The sequence below is a fragment of the Chaetodon trifascialis genome, chromosome 17 (assembly GCF_039877785.1).
Source record: "Chaetodon trifascialis isolate fChaTrf1 chromosome 17, fChaTrf1.hap1, whole genome shotgun sequence".
Classification (NCBI taxonomy): Eukaryota; Metazoa; Chordata; class Actinopteri; order Chaetodontiformes; family Chaetodontidae; genus Chaetodon; species Chaetodon trifascialis.
This window is the reverse complement of record NC_092072.1, coordinates 12858057-12872599: the sequence shown is the minus strand read 5'-3', so window position 1 is coordinate 12872599 and position 14543 is coordinate 12858057. Positions and strand designations below refer to the sequence as shown.

The window sequence follows — 14543 nt, the reverse complement described above, 5'->3', positions numbered from 1 at the left end:
AGTGATGGACAATGGTTGTTTGACTACCTTGCAGAGCCTTCATTATTTAAACTACAACATGCTGTAACACCAAAGAACTGTCATTTTTTTTGTTAAATTTCCTGAGTCATAGTTTCTGCAGGCCCTTCGTTACATCTGCCGAGGACACATCACAGTTAAAGTTCCATCTTTGCCTCATTTGAGGAAGAGGCACAAAAGCCTGAATATCTTTTTGTGATCTTGACTTGAATGTGTATATTGTTGTTGAATCACTGTTAAAATGATGAAGGCCAACTGTCTGTTTTGTTGCCCATCAAATCCCTCCCTCATGCACAGCATCACGGTCCATCTGTGGATTTTCCTCAAGGCTGTTTTCGCTCTCTTTTTTATTTTTTTGTCACAGATTTTTTTTGCCCTGCTAATTTTCTCTCCCGCTGATGACTCATGCGATCCCATATGATGTCTTATGCCAGCCACTGACGTATTTTATAACTCCTCTAAATCTGTCTCTTTCTCTCCCTTTTCCTTCCCTCTGTCTTCCTTTCCCCTCGTGTTTTCTTCCAGATAAGTTTTGGTATTGCCGTCTGTCTCCGAACCATAAAGTCCTGCACTATGGAGACTTGGAGGAGAGCCCTCAGGGTGAAGTGCCCCACGACTCTTTGCAGGACAAACGTGAGTGTCAAGTGAAATTACTTCCAGGCTTTACCCACTCTTCTGACACTGAGTATTTTTATTGCACTCTCTATGTTTGTAAGCTCAAAATATTTATTCATACATGCATTTTCAAGTCTACAGTCTCCATCCATGCTGACATAACATAGCCCCAAAACAAAGTATCACGAGTGACAAGCAAGCATCATTTACACTGACTGTTGGCTTTAAGAGTCAACATCAGTTTCACTTGCAGCGCATGCACAGTGAAAGATCCTGGGAGAATTTTAACTTTTAATCACTTGGATAAATCAGTCACCCATCTGGGATGACACAGTTGTCACAGGGTTGTTGTTGTTGTTGTTGTTGTTGTTGTTGTTGTTGTTGTTGTTGTTGTTGTTGTTAACTCACTCCTGTCCTCTGTGCAGTGCCTGTGGCTGATATCAAAGCTGTTATCACCGGCAAAGATTGTCCTCACATGAAGGAGAAGGGAGCCCTCAAGCAAAACAAGGTGTGTGTGTGTGTGTGTGTGTGTGTGTGTGTGTGTGTGTGTGTGTGTGTGTGTGTGTGTGTGTGTGTGTGTGTGTGTGTGTGTGTGTGTGTGTGTGTGTGTGTGTGTGTGTGTTTGTTTGTCTACACTCGTGTGCGTCCACGTGCGTACGTGTGGGTGGGTGGGCGTGTAACCAAGCAAGAGAATGTGTTTCTGTATGCGTGAGAGTTGCATAACATGATGTCAGTTACATAAATTTGCTTTGGGAAATAACACAATAACTTGTGTCCTGGTGCTCAGCACAGAGAGACGTATCCATCAGCGGCGTTGTGTTGGAATAAATCACAGAGTAGTCCTTTAGCTGCAGACACAAGTCGCTCAATCACCCACCAAAAACATGCTGACATCTTTGCTGTGTTGAATGTGAAAGTAACACATCAGCGTGCCCTCTGCGGTTCCTTACCCAGGATGAAAGAGCCGTCTTGTCTTTGTCTGTGTACACATCAGCCCTTCCTCTCCTGCACTTTGCCTCTGCAAACCTTCACCCCCACCCCACCCACGGGGCTCTGATATATTGGATCTTGGATAAATAGCCCTGAAGACAAAGGAGCACGCCTCCTCCCCGCTTTGTCTCCTTTATTACCTTGTCGATAAGCGCAGGTCTAGGCGAGTGACCTGAGGGGGGTCTGCAGGCCATCTAGCCGGCCTGTCCCAGCATTGTGAATGAGAGCACAAGCACATTTCATTACTCACTGTTACAAGGCCAGCCAAAGTCACCTCCACGGGCTTTAGAGCAGAGCTGGCATCAGGAGCATTTGTGGGACACAGAGGTTGGGAGGGTGAGGTGGCAAGCAGTGCTTTCAGGGTGTTTCCAAAATCCTTCCAAAGGTAAGCGTGTATTCAGGGCCAAAAATTTCAGTTTCACCTTCAGTGCCTCAAGCCATGCCTGTTATTTAGCAAACAGGTGCATCGACCTGGAAGTGCAGTTCGCCTTTCACGTGTGCTGCATTTTACATGTGATTACTGAAGCGCGTCTTTCTGCTTTATGTACATGCAGGAACGCGCACATGACTGGAGGACATATGATGAGTGTGGATGATTGCATGTTCTGCTGCATTTAGTAACGTTCATGCGATTTGCGCCGGGTCTGATTCGTGTGGAAAATCCTCTGCATCCAAAGAGCAGCTGCAGATTTGTGCAGCTATATTAAAATAAGGCTGCGGCGGGGAAAGGAAGATTTAATTGAGCGGTATTTTATTGAAATCTCAATGATGGTGGACAAAGTGCTGTAAGAAAGGGAAGCTGCACTTAATTAGTCCATAAACAAAGCAAAAACTGTAAATAAATGAGTACAATATCTGTTTTATTGTGCCAAATAAAGAGCAGAGTAGTGTGTTTGTGGCCATAAAGTTGAACTGCTAAGGAAGCTGTTAATGCGTTGTATTTCATTTAAAACATGCTCACAGCAACACTGCTAACAAGCTGATGTTAACAAAGCCTCTAGCTGGGCTGTACGCTCTCAGTCCTGCTTGTACTCTTTCCTTTTGTGTCTCTTAAGGTTTTTCCATCTCTTTAACTTCATTTGAGGCTTTATAAACTTTTCAGTGAATAAAAAGTATAGATTGATTGTCCAAACACATGTTTCTTGAGTTGAATTTTGGCTGTAGTAAATGTTTTGAACTCCCATTACTTCAGTCACAAGTATTTCTGCTTCAGCCCACCACAGAGCTGCATATTTTAAACTCTCCCTCACAAAGTGCACCTACGCTGCAGTTCCAGTCTCTCACTGTGTAATTACCTGCCGCCTTAGTAAATCAGACGCTAATTTCACGCAAATTGCAAGCAAGCATTTTAATGAATTATTTTCATATATCTTGGTCTCGCTCTCCCTGTTCTGTCCTCACATCACTTTATTTACCGCAGTCATCCATGGTGGATATTGAGGGAATTCACCTGCAGTCATATCACATCATATTCCCAGCCTCCACAGGTTTTTTTTTTTTAATATCTAGTATCTGAGGGCATCCCAGGTATTTCTCTCTTTGAATCCTAGCTCGCTGATACCTGATGAGTTGATGTGCAGCTGATGTAACAGATGGTGACAAGACACGAGGAGAGGAAGATTGCATTGGTATGGCAGCATTTTGGTGTAAATCTCACCTGTTCTTTCTTTTTTTTTTTTCCTTTCACCTTTTTTTTTTCTTCTACTTCTCTCTCCCACCTCCTCCACTCTGTCACTGTCTGAATCTCCTGGTCTGCCTTTGCACCATTTTCTCTTCGTCACCCCTCCCTCTCTGCCTTTCACTCTGTCCTCTCTCCAGGAGGTGTTAGAGCTGGCCTTCTCTGTCCTCTATGAGTCGGACGAGTATTTAAACTTTATTGCTCCTGACAAGCATGAGGTAAGCCAACGGTGGTTGACTGCGTCAGACACAATGCACATGTGCGATCGCACAAGTACAGTGTATATGTATGTAAGTGTCAGATTCAATTCAATTCAATTTTATTTGTATAGCGCCAAATCACAACAGAAGTTGTCTCGGGACACTTTCCATATAGAGCTGGTACAGACCAAGCTCTTTTATCTACAGTGAACCAACAATTCTATATGTACTGTATATTGTCACTAAAGTCTATTACAGTGGTTCATTTCATACATGCACAGTGGACTTAATGTGTGTGTTGTCTGTTTACAACCTTTTTCTGGCAGTTCAGTTCATTGCTGGTACAATGTACATGTAATGTACAAACTGTCAAAGGATAAATGTGAGCACAGATTTACAGTAGATAAAGATTAGATAAGGCAGCACGGTGGCACAGCAGGTAGTGCGCGTGCCTCACAGCAAGAAGGTTGCTGGTTCGATCCCCGGGCGGGCCTTTTTGTGCGAAGTTTGCATGTTCTTCCCGTGCATGCGTGGGTTCTCTCCGGGTACTCCGGCTTCCTCTCACAGACCAAAAACATGCTCATTAGGTTAATTGGTGACTCTAAAATTGCCCCTAGGTGTGAGTGTGAGTTGTTTGTCTTGTGTGTTGCCCTGCGATCGACTTGCAACCGGTCCAGGGTGAACCCTGCCTCTCGCCCGTTGAGAGACAGCTGGGATAGGCTCCAGCCCCCTCACAACCCCAAAAGGCATAGGCGATATAGAAAATGGATGGATGAATAAGATTAGATAAAATAACTGCATTAAGAACTATAAAAGAAAACTATAATACTTATAACAAGAAGGAAGGCTTGAGACTTGAACTCATGCCAGACTTAAGTCACAAAATTTAGGAGAGTTAAATGTGCACTATTAAAAACATTTTGAATGGGTCAACATCAACTTAACTCGCAAGCAGTCGTCTTTTTCACTGTCTTTATGTTTGCACTTTACTGCCTCCAACTGCTGCTTAGTGGAATAGCGTGAAAGGATCGGTGTGAGTGTGTGTCACGTCACCTACGTGTTCAAACCAGGAACCCACTATAGCCTGTTAGTGGTCAAAAACTCCACAGGGTAACTTTAGCTCACTCTGAACTTCAGTACATCAAGACTCTGCTTTTAACTTGGTAAAATCCCCAAAGAAGAAAAAAGACCAGTGAAGCCTGGCATTGCTATACCCACACCCTGAATATTTATTATTACGCTGTCTATTGCTTTGTGAGGACTTGGTCTCAGCAGTGTAGAACCTGTTTTAAGGGCTTAACAAGATTAAGAGGAAATTGTAAAAATGCGGTGTTTTAATGGCGTGTAAAAGCATTCAGAGGCAGTTCTGAGTCGGGGATATGACAAAGTCCCTTATCATGGTATATGTAACTGTATACTTTATATTGCAACATCAATATTTATCATGATATAGTGTATAGTGCAAATAAAGTGAAACAAATTCAATATTTCCATAAAACACTTGTGACTGATGTGCAACATTGTCCACAATGGCTTGATACACTCTTTAAGGCTTTGCCACTGTAGCATGAATGGTTAGTTATATTGTCTGACAGTGTATACATCAAGAAGTCAACATTGTCACATGAAAAATAAATAAAACATAATGTGTGCATTTGCTCAATTGAACACAGTACAAAGACACAATATATTTAATATTTTACCCCATCGACTTCATTGATTTTTGTAAATAAATGTTTATTCTGAAGAGCAACTAAAGACTGGGAAAGTAGTGGAATGCTCCAAAAACACCTGTTTGGATCATTCCACAGGTAAACAGGCTCATTGGTAACAAGTGATAATGTCAGGATTGGGTATGAAAGGGGCATCCTGGAAAGGCTCAGTCGTTCACAAGCAAGGATGGAGCGAGGTTCACCACTTTGTGAACACGTGATTGTATAAAGGATGTTACTACATGGATTCAGGGACACTTTGTTTGCAAATGACTGCGTTCTGTTTTTGCTTATGTTCTACACAACGTACCATCTTTTCTGGAATCTGGGTTGCAGATTATGGCTAACACTTCATGACTTCCTCTCAGGATAATTCCCATCATTTTCTCTGTGTTTGAATCCAGAAACTTTTTTTCGACTTTTTCTTTACATAGAAGTTTCTATTGAGGACAAGAGAGAAGAAGGTGTCTCTGCTCTGTTTCTCCTGAGTCTCAGTGTACACAGACTTTCCTCCCTTGGTGCTGAGCGTCTTTTATGCCTGCATGTCTCTGCAGCAGCTGGAGTCAACAGCTCGCTAAGAGTTTGAAATCATGTTATGTTTGATTATGGTTTGTAGGTTTGGGAAGTTTTTAGTTTGTGATTAAGACTTCAGTTTCTGACGTCTTTTTGTTTGGGCTCTGTCCATGTCTCTGCAGTACTGCGTGTGGACAGATGGTCTGAACGCCCTCCTGGGTAAGGAGATGACCAGCGATTACACCAAATCTGACATGGACACCCTCCTCTCCATGGAGATGAAGCTCCGCCTCTTGGATCTAGAGAACATCCAGATCCCTGAGGCCCCGCCCCCGATTCCCAAAGAACCTAGCAACTATGACTTTGTTTACGACTGCAACTAGATGACCGTCCCCGCGAGCCCCGAACCCCAACCCGCCCAGCACCTACTGTACTCACTGGACCAATCCCCTTTTCTTACAAACTGGAACAAACACAAATAAAAACCATATGATATACAAAAGAACTGTGATTGAAAGAAAAAAAAGGATTTACTGAACTATTTTCCTCTTGCTTCTTGCTTATCAGAGAGAAAATGGTGCATATTAGTAGGCTCGCTGCACTTGAGAGACTTGAGGTCGATGCAGAGTCATCAGCTTGCCATGGAGAAGAGAAACCAGGAAGTACTTGTCGGGCCTGTGGTTGGTCGTCCTGTGTCTTCTTCCTCTGATGTTTTGAAACATTCGCTTATTCTCGGCCGAGGCGCCCGTCGTCATTTTGCTTGAAGATCGTCGTAGACAAATGCTTAGAAATTCTATTTGATTCAGCTTCCTTGTTGTCCTTCCTTTATGTTTACTTTATTATTTTTCCTCAGGGCTTTTGTGGGGGGACGGATGATGGTTGTGTAGTCCAGGAGCAGGGAGGGACGGGGTCATGTGTTTTATCGTCAGCTTTCTCACAGTATTTCCTGTCACATTCTCACGTACAGTATTTGTGGCAGCTAAATGTTTCCCAAGAGGCCAAAAGGAAGGTTGAAGTACATTTGAAGAAGTCACGAAAATGGTCTCGTATATCCGCTTTGTCCTGTTCCACATATACTGAAGACTGTTAGAATAAGTTGATCCTCAAAATCAAGGCACTGTACTACAGTAAAAAGCCTTTCTTTAACTATTCTAATGTTAATGTTACTATCCCACCGCTGCTTATTGCATATTGTACACACCTACAAACAACTGTAAAAGCACCACCATTGTGAAACACACATACAAACACACACACTCGTCTCTCCCTCATTTGAGTCTCTCTCGTTGTAATGACTGCTGTACACGACATTCCTAAGCAATATTTGAGCTTTTTTTCGTTTATCATTTGTGAGATGGTCATTATTTAGTGATTTTGAACTTGTGAAACTGCCAATTCGCTGGTATTACAAAGAGGATGTTAGTGTTTTGGTCAAGGGAAGTTGTCTTTTTTTCGTGTGTGTGTTCAGGACTATATGGCCACAAAATTGAAAGTTTATGTATTTTTTTAATTTAAAAACAAATCATGGTTGTTATTTCTAGTATGATTTATATATTTTCCCCTTCCTATTTAATACCTTCAGATGTTTTTTTCTTTAGGATTTTTCAAAGCCCCTCAAAACTGCTGTTTACATTAAAGATTTAAGAACTGTAACTTTCTTTCTGTCCTTCATTCCTATATTTCAGTCTAAATGAGCCTCATGTGGTATATCATATATGCATGTGTGTGCTGCTCACGATTTTAAACATATCTCCTGATCAGAAAAGCCCAAAGCTGAACAGAAATCCAGCTAAAACCAAATATATATATACTGTGAAAAAAGAAATCAGAATAAAAATATAAAGATTGTCATTTTCACACATCAGAGTGTCATCAGCTCCTGTGGTGTACAAACGACTGACCCTGAGTCTGCAGTGAAGGGGAACAAAGAGACTGCATGATGAAAACATGCTGAAATTATTGGCTGGTCGCTGAAGTACGTTCACTCAAGCACTCTTTTCATGCCACTGTCTTCTTCTACTCTACATTTCGCAGGAGAATTTTCTACTTTTATTTCTGTACAGTTATTTCACAGCTTAATTTACTAGTTACTTAGTTACACAAAACATATGAAAAGCTTGTAAGATATAATGTTTCATTGTAAATTAAACTACTCAACAGTAAATGCAAGTACAGCTGAAACGATTAATGCTGAGTCAATGAGTTGACTGGCAGGAAATTGTCACTATTCATTTTCCGGTTCCAGCTTCACACAAGAGGATTTTCTGCTTATCTTCTTCATTATTTTAACAATTCTAGTTAAAAATTAGCTCCACCTCAATCAACTACAGCTGTAAATTTTTGCTCATACATGAATGCATGAATTATAATCTAATGGTATAAAATCTAATTGTATAACACACAGAGGCTCCATTTTTTGCAGTGAGTACTTTGTCTTTTACATTTTCCTGATTGTACTCAAGTACTTTTACTTACATAAATGAACTGGATACTTCCTCCACCACTTATCACACACACCTTATGGTTGGTCGGGTGTGAGGCCTCATGCACAGTGGCACAGTTTCTCCACCATCCCAGCACCACCTCCTTCTGCAGACACTCTAGGTTCAACTCCTCCTGTACAGCTAATACATCCTGCAGGTATCCTCAGCCACTGCAGCATATAACGAAGCACTGACCCCAACGGACTCAGATGAAAGTGCCACAGTAGCCTCTGTAGTATCACTTTCAGAGCAGTTATTCCTGAAAAGACACCTCACTGAACACAAACACACTCTTCAATCTCTCCCGTATTCAGGCTTCAAGCTCAAACATCATCCTACATTTTCATCAAAGCTGAATTTGCTCTATGCAAATCTCTCCATTTACCTCCAGTCATATTTTCTGCATGTTAAAGTGGGCAGAAGGAAAAGATAATATTAGTTTTGACCCACAGAATTTGCTCTACATCTCAGAATGAAGCAGAATTTGAATGAGAATTATTTGAAGATCAATCACTGCAAAAGCTGTCATCGTCCTTAAATATTTATGGAGGAAAACAATCTGTCAAACACTATTATGATTTATGAGCCAGAATGAGGATCTATCCTTGTTTCTGAGCTGAATATTTTTCATCAGTTTGTTCTCGTGTGTGTCTGTCCTTGGTTTTGGTGCCTGCGTTTTCCCATTACATGCCTGGCTGTGTCACTGGATATTTATTTCCATGCACATAGGTGGTAGCAGTCCCTTTCTCCTCATGTGTGACAGCATTTCCTGCTTGATGGCTCTATCCACCAACCAGCACAGGGACCCCCACTGAGCGCTGTCTTCAGGGGGAGATTGTTCACTCACCAATGGACGCTGATGCCCTGGTGCTCATTAGAAATGTAAGTCAGCCTAACAGCATCTGTTTCACACTCTCCTGGGCAAACCACCCTGTTTCTCATACACTCACAGTAACTCTAGCTCACACACAGCATGCAGATGTTTCAGCAGTCACACTTAAATGGCTCCATTGTTGGGAGGGGGGCTGCCGTGTGTTGTGGACCGAGCAGAGCCGGTCTGTGAAGTGGATTACTCACTGGAGCTTATGGCACTGATTAAACTCTGGTAGCTTCTTGTTAGGAAGGAAAGAAGAAGAAATACGATGGAGAGGGGCAAAGAAAGAGGAAGAGCTCAAGAGGGGTGAGACAAATGCAGTGTGGACAAAATAACAGAAACAACTTGCAATAGAAAGCCCTGCAATGAAAATTTATTAAGATTTTATTTGGATTTCCTAAATATAAGTACATTGCCCCCCAAGATATGTACTTCATATCAACAAAATAGAAACATGCGATCTCAACAGGGACCACCACAACAAAATAACAAAACTAGCTCAACAGCCAAAAACTCTGATGTGACATTTTGATTTGGGCACAAAGACTCTGGCCTCATTTATCATCCTATTCCAATGCACAACCCAGTGGCTCAAATTACCAATTTAAGGACTGATTCATTCATGAACTCAGTGTCAGAGGATATGTTGATTTCCAAATCTGAAGTGCAAGGTTCACAACAAATGAGAAAGAATGTGAATTAAATATGCATTTGGTCAAATCAGAAATTTAAATAGCAAAATCAGCCTCATAAGTCAGTCAGTGCAAGTCAAATGGAATACAAAGTAACAGTGTGTGCTTGAAATGTAGAGGAGGAAAAGAAGCCACGTCACTGCTGTCGGATCACTTCTGCTGAACTGCAAACTTATCTGACAAAAGGAAGAGTGTCAAAGACAGCAGAACTGACTGAAAAGTGATCGAAACTGCAGGGCTACAAGGCGTTTCTATTATTTTGTCCACTCCTTATAAATCTTCTGTAGAGCTTTTTCTGAGATATTAAACCAGATTTGTCTGGCATACACTCAAACCCAGATTTGACCTCTGACACCCTCAAACAAACCTCTGTGGCAATCTTATGGCGACACAGATCCATAATAATTATCACTATAGGTGTGTGTCTACATCCTCTGAGCTGTTGGAGAAAACAACATAGCCATTTTTACCTACTTACTATATCTTGATTCCCTGAGGTCTCATCGCCGTCATGTGTTTGTGTGTTTCCTTCCACACTCGCCTGTTACAGACAGGAGAGAAAGGGACTTGGCTGGCCTCATTACCAGTACTCGGAGCCTTCATGCTGAGTGTGTGACAGCAGCCAGAGGGCCTGCAGCCAGCAGGGTGCAGCTCCTCTCCTCGTCCAGCAGGACACACTAATCAAATCAGATTAAGGTTGGAACTGATTATATGGGCTCACGTTCTTCCAGATCAGGCTCCCAGACAAGTTGGCATAGCATCCAGACTCGTCCGCCTTCTGCCCTCGTTAGTGCCCACTTTATAGTGTTTGTAGAGTCACTTCAGACAAACACACAAACAAAAACCCTTCCTACCAAGGCAACAGTTCCAATTAAAACTGTTGACAGCGAGGTCTGTGGATTATCCATGGCATTGTCTGATTTTTCACTGCTGCGTTCACTGTGTGAGCGTCATATAAAATTGAATTCGCCTCTATATTGGGGTGGAAGCAGATGCATCAGGTGCAGATAACTCATAATCTCAGCAAATAAAACCAAATTTCCAATTCAGAAAATATGTTTTTTGTGATAAGGGTGAAGTAATCCCTCAACTTTTCTCAAAGTTGGTCCGATCTTATGCTGGTTTTTGCCGTCGTCTCGCTTCTATATATAAAGTCAGACTTCAGTTCAGGAAGCTTGTGAACATTTACAGATTTTATTTTAAGTATCTTCAAAGTAGAGAAGGATCAAAGGTGAAACAATACAAAGAAACTATACCTGCTATTTCTTGTCCTTTGTTATCGATGCTGTGCCATAGTGCAGTCACTCCCTAAGGGTGTTATTGACAAAATGTCATCTTACTCGAGTAAATCACACATCTAACAGTGCAAAAAGAGCAGCTTAAGGGGCAGAGAGAAAAAAATGAGTGAGAGCTATTCTAAGTTTTCCTGCTGATCATTTGTATTGACTTGTTTTCGCAGCGTGTTTTCGCAGCTTGTTCTCTGAGTCTCTCATTACTGGAGACATTTGTCCAATGTGGACCCATCAGAGGCCGCAGCCAGGGGCTCTGCTGCACTGATGTTATTGATTAGCAGAGGAAGAGATCCACATCCCCTGCACATTATTATTCACCTGACCCTGGAGCAAAAATCATCAGGCAGTGTGCAGCAGATTGAACGATGCTGGGTGGAGCACACCTCCAGGTGCTGAACCCGGATAGAGAGTTATCGATTAAAAGCTTAGATAGATCACAGATACATATTTGTTTGTGTCTATTCTAAACTGAATAAGACAAAAGACTCAGGAAAGGCCCTGAAAACTACAAGGTTGAGGTTGGGAGGGCGTGGCTTAGTTGGAGAAAGGCGATGTCACAAACACCTGAGTACCAATCACAGTTTAGCAACATCTGACTGAAAGTCTGACAACCTTAAAGGGATTGTTTGCAATGGTCCCAGACCACTTCCAATATGATAAAAAAAGCTCTGAAACTCTACTTTACACTAACTTCTGAGCGCCAAGCAGCAGACAGACACAGTAAGCAACTAGCTGGTGAACACAATGGAGCATTCAGCAGCTAAAGAGACAGATATTTCCCTCAGGAGTTGGAAAACAGGCCTAACAGGCAGTGAAGACTGGGCTCACATTCACCAGGTGGACACGACTCCAAATGAATGATTATACTGTTCAGTAACTACTGGATGTGTAAATAAGCAACTTTTTGCAAAAAGGTTCATTATATCAATTCCAAAGGTGATGAAATGTTGACATTTTGCACCTAAGTACGCCCCAAAAAATCATGCTATTGCATGTTGAAGCCAAGTTTTCAGAGGCTTTAAGTGCAATAGGGAGTAGAGTATAACAGGCAGCTTCATTTTCTCTGAAGCCACCACACAAATATAAATTTAGTATGTCAAATACTTTTCAGTGGTGTAGAAATAATTACAAAGAAAATAAATGCTAGCTAATGATCTAGGTTTAATTGGCCTCCAGGGGTTTAGCTTGTCACCATGCAGTGATGTCAAAGTGTGCTCTAGTGTGTGTCAGTACACTGCTGGATGTGATTCCAGGTGCAGTAGAGCACGCTTCTAACCAGGTGAAGGACTTGGGCGGCAAAAAGGGGACTAAATTTAAAGGGCCCTATAGCAAAGATTGTAGAATGAATAGCCGTGGATGCAGGGAGGGGCCCATACAGTCATACAGTAGTCACTGTATGACTTATCTTGTAATGATAATTAGATGAGCAAACTGAGCAACAAAAGAAAAAGGTGTCATACTTGTGTGCATGTTAGCAGCTTAAACTTAGGGCTGGTTTCCTCTCTAAATAGAGAGGGAGGAGCAGTGGCTGTGCCTGCTCCTCCAGCTGCAGCACCTGGGGCCCTGGGCCAGGATTAGCAGGGCGATTGCATTAACCCAGACAAAGATCATCCCGGCAGAGTGGGAAACCGTGATTTAGATAAACGGATACAGCTCTGAAATTGATTTCCATGTCCACCCCAACAGTTGCTTAATCTCGGCTATCTCAGTGATGCATCTGAAAGTCTTATCTGCACTGGCGGTGTGGTGATTGATTGAAGAGACTGCTGCAGTCACTCAGTGTTTACAAGAGTTTTACAAGCACACCAGGACTAATGCATTTCTAATAGGCTGCAAGAGGAGCATCCGCCAAGATGCATTCACTGTGCATGACTGAAAAACTGCTGAAGATTACAGGCTATCCAGTTTATTTTGCGGCACTAATTGCCACATATACACAAGCTGTGAGGAGACAAAACTCATTCAAGGTTCATTGTCAACCTTGGAAACAGCAGTGCGGAAAACATCTGATGATAAGGTCTATTTAGTAGCTGATCCGGAGCTTTCAGTCATTTCGCTGGATTTGCAGACACTTTTAGGACTTTTCTTTCACTCTGGTTTAAAACCTGCACTTCATAGTTAGTTCTTGACCTTGGAAATAAACTCCCTAAAATTTCAACAAGACTGATGATGTTACACAAGCCTTTCCTTACTGTCAAACTTTGAATATGATTTTGTCAAAAAAGTACTTACATCAAATGTGTGAACTGGGGAAATTCTTCATCCAGAACTTGTGCTTGTCTTCTAATTATTCTAAAGAACAACGCTGTGTGTATTTCTCAAATGCCTTTTTTTCCCCAGCTTTTATCATATTCCTGCACACCAGGAAACATACCTGTCAAGAAGAAACAAAACCTAACCGAGCTAAAACGGTCCCACAGTCACCTGTCATCGCTGCCTCACTCATTTTTTAAAAACATATACATTTTAGTCAAACCCCAGCATGGCATTTCCTTTTTTTGATGTCCTGTTTATGTCACTAAACCACCCTCATCTCTCCTCTTATTCCCACTTCATCACGTACACACATGAAATGCTTTGTTCTATTTCGGTGAAAAGCAGTCTCAGCAAGTGAACATGTCACATGCAGGTCTTTTGTTCTCCTCTGCATCACTCAGGATCTAATTCTGGTGAAGGTTGACACCTCTTGATGTTGTAAAATGGACGGGTACTTTGTTGTAAACTGGAGCCCGTGAATCACTTGAGGATGCCTTTGAAGAGCGAGAGCACCACTGAGGAGGGGGAAGGTGATGAAGAGGAGACTTTTAAATGTGGCAACAAATGAGCTGAACTTTGCCTCGGGTGTCTGTTCAGGGCCGCGAGGTTTGCTCCTCTAATTGCTCCTGAGTTTGTTGAAAGTCACCATATGTTTGGGGGCTTTGATACAGAAGATGTGTGGGGGGAATGAAAGCTGGATGATGATTTACTGGGGACCACAGGAGATGTCTGTATGATGCACCGATAAATCTTTTAGATTTCCCCCCTGCCGGCCCCACCCAAGGCTGCACCAAATGAAACCACATGACTGTCCTCCAACCAGATGACCTTATAGCAGCGGCCCCCAACCCCCGGGCCAAGGCCTGATGCTGGTCCGTGGGCCATTTGATACCGGGCCGCAGTGCCTCTGTGTAACCGGTGGACTCTGGCGTACTCTGTGTGATTAAGAGGACCAAACCATGGATGTCTTTGGAGGCAGTCTCCATTTATTTTTGGAGCTGACAGCAAGAGGTAAAAAACAAAATGCTCCATCAATTGTAGACATAAAACTGGAGCCCCTCATGGAGTACAACAGCAAAAAGGGGTGAGGTAAGGCGGAAGACACCCCTTTATAGGAGGGGTACAGAAACTGAGTATTAAACGTTCCACATCATGACTATGGAGGCCTAAGTGTGTCAGGTAATAACAACTGCGTTAGAGAAGTGGTCCCCAACCACTGG

General features: G+C 42.3%; 1 protein-coding gene across 11 annotated transcripts in view; it reads left to right on the top strand.

Annotated features, from left to right (window-relative positions):
* Positions 1-7379, top strand: part of elmo1 (engulfment and cell motility 1 (ced-12 homolog, C. elegans)) — a 106060-nt gene extending 98681 nt beyond the window's left edge. For all 11 annotated transcript variants that reach the window (XM_070984408.1, XM_070984402.1, XM_070984410.1 and 8 more), the window contains 4 exons: positions 544-651; positions 1059-1141; positions 3442-3519; positions 5909-7379. In XM_070984408.1, coding sequence (XP_070840509.1) covers positions 544-651; positions 1059-1141; positions 3442-3519; positions 5909-6109 — 470 coding nt within the window. In that variant the 3' untranslated portion in view covers positions 6110-7379. The remainder of the gene's footprint in view (positions 1-543; positions 652-1058; positions 1142-3441; positions 3520-5908) is intronic.
* The last annotated feature ends 7164 nt before the right edge of the window (positions 7380-14543 follow it).